The sequence below is a fragment of the Vulpes lagopus genome, chromosome 12 (genome assembly GCF_018345385.1).
Source record: "Vulpes lagopus strain Blue_001 chromosome 12, ASM1834538v1, whole genome shotgun sequence".
Taxonomy (NCBI): Eukaryota; Metazoa; Chordata; class Mammalia; order Carnivora; family Canidae; genus Vulpes; species Vulpes lagopus.
Genome location: NC_054835.1, coordinates 67,637,230 through 67,642,858, shown reverse-complemented (window position 1 = coordinate 67,642,858; position 5,629 = coordinate 67,637,230). Strand labels below are relative to the sequence as shown.

Here is a 5,629-nt window from a genome sequence, read left to right as displayed (position 1 = left end):
GGCCTGCCAAGTAAACCACGTGTAGGAGAGAAGCAGTGAGCTCGTCCAGAAGCATTCGCAAGGCTCAGCTGAGGGATGCCTTAATAGCAGAAAACAGAGGGACAGACGTCTGTCTTGGCTTTGCCTGGAGGATCCTGCAGGGAAGAGAGAGGAGACACACTATTCTTGAGTATAAAGCAGCAAATGACAACTTAGAGCAGGGGGGAGGCCTTTGACGAGTGAGTTAGCTGGTTCGTAAGCCTGTCTCCTCACCTGCACAAGGGGGATAAGACAACGCACCCCATCGGTGTGCTCCGAGACCTAGGAGGGGACCCTAGGAGGCCCAGTGCCTGACGGCAGGCGCCCAGTCAGTCCGAGACACCAAGGAACACTTAGTCTGGAGGGCAGGAGGTCGGCATTTCAATAAAGACCAAGTCAGAGGCCCGCTCTTTTAAAATGAGATTTTATTGTACATAAAATAAATTAATTACAGTTTAAGCCAAAGCATGAGTGGCTTTTTAAAGTGCATCTGTGTCGGGGATTTGGCGGTGGCCCCTTATCTGTTCACTCGCTGTTAAGACAGTGTGTTCATATTCAAGCCACGACTCGGCCAGGCCTAGGGGACGACCCAACGTCATTGCCGAGAGCCATTTACACAAATCACACCAAAGTCTATGAACGCATTTTTTTTTCTGTACCTGATGCAACAGTTAAAAAAAAAAAAAATTATACAGTCTCACGATTACTCAAAAGTCCGGGGCTGAAGAGTTGAGTTTTCAACCATTTAACACATGTTCAACTAAGCATCCTCATCCTGTGTCGGGAGGAAGCCGCGCCTTCCTGCAGGCCCTCTAAGCTTCCAGATGTCCGTCTGTATCCACACATGTGGCCCATACACCCCACCCTGTATTGGGGGTGGGGGTGGCATCTGCCTCCTTGCTCTTTAAAGAAGAAATCTGGGTATCATCCGGGGCAGGCAGGCATTCCGCCGGGACTAGCGTGTCAGAGGCCAGTCGGGCTCTAGGAGAAAAAGCAGTGCTTCCTCGTGGTGGGATGGAGGGCGGGCTGGGGAGAAAGGGAAAAGAGAGAAAGAGGAGAGAGGAAAGGCCGCGAGCGCTTCGTCTGATCTTTCATTCCCCCTGCCGACCACGCCAATCTAGTTGCTGAAACTGTGACTGTCATTTACTGTCATTTACAAGGTGAGGACCAGAGTCCAGAGCGATGCGGCCGCCCTCCCCGCTCCAAAGGAAGCGCAGTTCGCATCTTCGGGGCGGCTCCTCTCTCGGATCGCTGGCTCTCCTGCGGCAGTTCCACCAGGCCCTCCTGGCCCCTCTGCTCTGGCCCTTTCTGGAACCGTGAATTCCCGCCAGCCTGCGCCAGCCTGCACCGTTCCCGTGGGAGAAGCTCAGGCCTTCTTCCTGGGCAGCCCAAACCCCGCCCCCACCCCACCCCCCGAGCGTCCCTGCTTCAGACGGAGGTGACAGTCCTCACTTTGGCCGAGAGGGCTTGCTTGAACCTCCTCTTGAGGTCCTGCATGTTGGGGGACTTGGGCCTGGGGATGAGGGAGGTTCTCCGCTTCTCGGGTGTGCTGCTGGGCTGCTGTTTGTGACTCACTTCCTTGCACAGCACGTGGAAAGCGCTGTAGACGTCGTTGTAATTTTCGCTGACGGACACCTCGTAGAACGAGCAGCCCAGCACGCTGGCCAGCTGCAGTCCGAGCTGGGGGTCAACCTGCTTGACGTGCAGCAGGTCAGCTTTGTTGGCCACGACCACCACGGGCAGCCGGGCGCCCAGGTGCAGCTGCTGGACGTGCTGGTGGAGCTGGCCGATGAGTTCGTAGCTCTTGTAGTCGGTGATGGAGAACACGATCACCACCGCATCGGCCCAGCGGATGCACCTATTCAGCTGCTCCCCGCAGCTCAGGCCGTTCTCGTGGACCTGCAAGGCAGGGGGGAGGGCGAGGTGAGCGCCGGGGGCCCGAGAAGAGCCCGGGCTCGGCTGGACCGCCGGTTCAAAAGGGACCCTCGACGGTAACCGCCGGCTCGCAGGCCATAAACAAGTCCCATCCCCGCACACTTCAGCCTTCCTGACAGTATGTTGACCCAGCTGCACAGAGCTGGAATAAATAACAGTGCAGCTCACCACACTCAAGTGGAAAATTGACCTGCAGAGAACTCCACGCAGAGAGACTTTGTAGTTGCACAAAATGGGAAATTAACTGGCTAGACAGTAAGTCTGGGGAAGTAAAGATAGGAGCTGGAAGCATTTAAACCTGGATAACCGCCCAGTTCAAGAGGGAAACACACACACACACACGCACACACACACGCACACACACGCACCAGCAGGGCTCTTTTGTCTATAGAGTAACTTTCCACAGTACAAAAATGATCCCGAGTCTTTAAAGACTAAACGTTCGATTTTTAATGCCAAATACACGAATGTAAAAAACTGATCTTTTTGACCATAGCGAGGAAACTGCCAATTCCATGTGTGTTTGGTTTGGTCTTTCCTGCCGGATAGAACCCTCCTAAGAGGAGACTTCTGCCCCTCAGCCAAACCTCCCATACGGAGCCAGGCCAAGACCGACCAACAGCCAAATACAACTGAAGTGACAAGCAACATGTAAAAGCCTAGTTCTGACTCCCCCAAATCTCTCTCCTCTTTAGCACAAGGCATTATTCTGAGAACAACTGAACAATTCCAGAGCCAAGGGGGCTCCCTCTGACTTAATCACGAATCTCAGGGCTTCTTACCTGAATACCTGGTGTGTCTTGAACCTGAATAGCCAGGGTTTCACCTTCTATTTGCACTTGTCTGGTATAGAGATTACCTAGAAAGGGAAAAAAAAAAAAAAAAAAAAGGAAAAAGAGAGAGATTATGGTTTTCCTTCCCGTACAACTTTTAAAACATGGTGGGGGGATCCCTGGGTGGCGCAGCGGTTTGGCGCCTGCCTTTGGCCCAGGGCGCGATCCTGGAGACCCAGGATCGAATCCCACGTCAGGCTCCCGGTGCATGGAGCCTGCTTCTCCCTCCGCCTGTGTCTCTGCCTCTCTCTCTCTCTCTCTCTCTCTGTGACTATCATAAATTTAAAAAAAAAAAATAAAATAAAAAAAAATAAAACATGGTGGGATTTTTTTTTTTTTAAATACCCAACCTGAACTGATACACACAAATAAGCTATAGTTTATTGTATATAATCAGCTTATTTCAGCCGTTTTTTTTTTTTTTCTTTTTTTAAACAACAGCAATTTTAACCTCAGATCAGGGGATTTATTTAAATCAAGGCAAGGTCCACAAGTTTGTGGAAAGTGATTTATCTACTTTTAAATGGATCTTCCATACTTAGAGTATCTCCTTGAAGGAAATGTTCTTGTTCGGCGTGCATGGCCATTTGTTTTAGTTTAGTACTTCATTACTCTCTGATGTCAATTTAGGCAAATGTCGTTAGTAAATGCACAGCCAACGTTATCAGTTGGAATAAAAACGTGACATAGTGGTAGCCAAATCTACATCAAAGCAGAAGGCTGTCATGCCTTATCTTGGGATGGTTTATACAGCACATTTCAAATAATCCCCTTAGATACTAAATATGGTCTAAGGATTTAAGCAATTTGCTAACAGAGCATAGGTAGAAAGCCCTTAAGCCTCCCCGGTGGCCGTCTTTTATCACAGAGATTGAAATAGTGTCCTCTCATGTATTTGGGAGCTCCCCTCCTCAAATTCTACCCATGTGGTTATTTTTTTTTCTTTGTCCAGAAAAGAGAACTTTAGGTTTACAACTGCTCTCCTTTGGCCTTTGCTTTAAAAGGTCACCTCTGAAAGGCAGCCAACGGAGAGGGAGAGGGAGCGGGAGAGGGGTGGGGGAGGAGCTGCCCATCTTTTTGTTTTGTTTTGTTTTTATGACTTTTGCAGGAGTGTTTTGCAGGGAGAGGCTCCTGAGTACAAAGGGTGCTTCCAACTGGGGTCCCTATAGTTAAAACATACCAAGGAGAATACTTTCGGGCACTTGATAAAATGATGAATGGGCCTGGAATGGAAGGAGGCCAGATGGCAGTCATGGGAGGGGGCAGGCCCAAGTGGCAGTGGCAGGATGCTGATGCTCGGACTGTCACAGTGGAGGAAGCTCCCTGGGAGACGCTGGGAAAGGGCAGGGGCGGGGCGCCCGCCTCCTCACCTGCGTTTCTTTCGTAGTCGCCGATGAACCGTTTGGTGAGGAACCGGACCACCAGAGCTGCAGGCCGGGAAGGAGGAGGGAAGGAGAGTCAACTGCGGCCTAAGGCGTCACACCGGTGTGCACCCCGCGCCCCCCAGCCTGGGAAACCTCGCCGGCCGCGAAGGGAGCCTCGAGGGGAGCCTCGAAGGGAGCCTCGAGGGGAGCCGGGGGCCACCGAGGTCCTTGCTCCGCGCACGGCGGGGCGCGGGGCGCGGGGCGCGGGGCCGGGCGGGGGAGCCGCGGCTCTGCAGCTGGGAGGCGCCCCGGCCCCCGCCTCGGGCCCGGCTGGGCCGCACCTAGCTTCCGGCCGACAGATGTGCTCCCTAAGCCTCCAGACCCCGAGGGGGGGGGGGGGCGGGGGGAGGAGGAGGGGGGCAGGGGGCAGGGCGCGCCGGCCCCTGGTGCTGCAGGCCCCGCCGGCGGCCTCAAGGAGCCCCAAGCTCTGCTCCCGGGGCGCCGGGGGCCTGGCCGGCTGGACCCCAGGGGCCCCACCTGTCAGGCTCGGGTCCCCGCGGCAGGGCCCCCCACCCCCCGCGTCCTGGCCCGCGGTGGGCGGCCCCCGCCGCAGCCGGACACTCACCGGTCTTGCCCACGCCGCTGGCCCCCACCACCGCGATCTTGACCAGGCGGCGGCCCGCGGCGCCCGCGCAGCAGTCGGAGGCGGCGGCGGCGGCGGCGGCGGCGGCGCTGCCCGGGGCGGGGTACTCGGCGATGGTGCACATGTTCTGAATGAGGCGCATCGCCGCTCCAGCCGGGGCTGCCCCGCGCGGGACGGGACCTGCGGGCGGCGGGGCGGGCGGGGCGGGGCGGGGCGGCCGAGGGCTCCGCGGCGGACAGGCAGCGGGCGCGGGGCGCGGGGCTCCGGCGGGGGCTCGGGCGGGGGCTCGGGCGGGGGCTCGGGCGGGGGCTCGGGCCGGGACTGCCGCCGGGACGCGCGCGCGCTGTTTTCTCCCGGGCTGGCCCCGCCCCCTGCGCCCCGCAGCCAATCCCGGGGCGCCCCGCGGGAGGCTCCGCCCCCGGCGCCGCTCGGCGCTCGCCGCGCCCCCGGGGACGCCCGCAGCCAGCGCGGGGGGCGGGGCCCGGGGCCGCGGGGGCGGGGCCTCGAGGGGGCGGGGCCCGGGCCGCGGGGAGGGGGCGGGGCGAGCCGGAAGCGCCGCCAGGGGTCCCGCTGCGCGGACACGCGGCCGACGCTGTGGCCGCGGGGCTGGGGGCGCCTCGGGTTGCGGGGCGCGGCGGCGGCGGCGGCGGCCCCCAGGGTCGGGCCCGTGCAGGAGCCCCGGTCCCTGGCGCCTGGGGCGCGGGCGCTCGGGGCCGGGAGCCCCCTCCTGCAGCCGGACTTGGTGCCCACGACTTGAGCCCGGGTCGTGCGCTCCCTGCGGGGCTGATGGCACCGACCCGGGGGTAGACTGGGCTGGACGGCCGTGGGCTGCAAAG

At 58.7% G+C, this 5,629-nt stretch overlaps 1 protein-coding gene across 1 annotated transcript; it reads right to left on the bottom strand.

Moving 5' to 3' along the window:
• Window positions 1-426: 426 nt before the first annotated feature.
• Window positions 427-5,056, bottom strand: RASL11B (RAS like family 11 member B). The gene is made up of 4 exons (XM_041723945.1): window positions 4,776-5,056; window positions 4,157-4,213; window positions 2,736-2,812; window positions 427-1,917 (listed from the first exon to the last, which is right to left on the bottom strand). Exons 1-4 carry the CDS (start codon window positions 4,933-4,935, stop codon window positions 1,447-1,449), a joined length of 765 nt encoding a protein of 254 aa, XP_041579879.1. The 5' UTR covers window positions 4,936-5,056; the 3' UTR covers window positions 427-1,446.
• Between the last annotated feature and the right edge of the window lie 573 nt (window positions 5,057-5,629).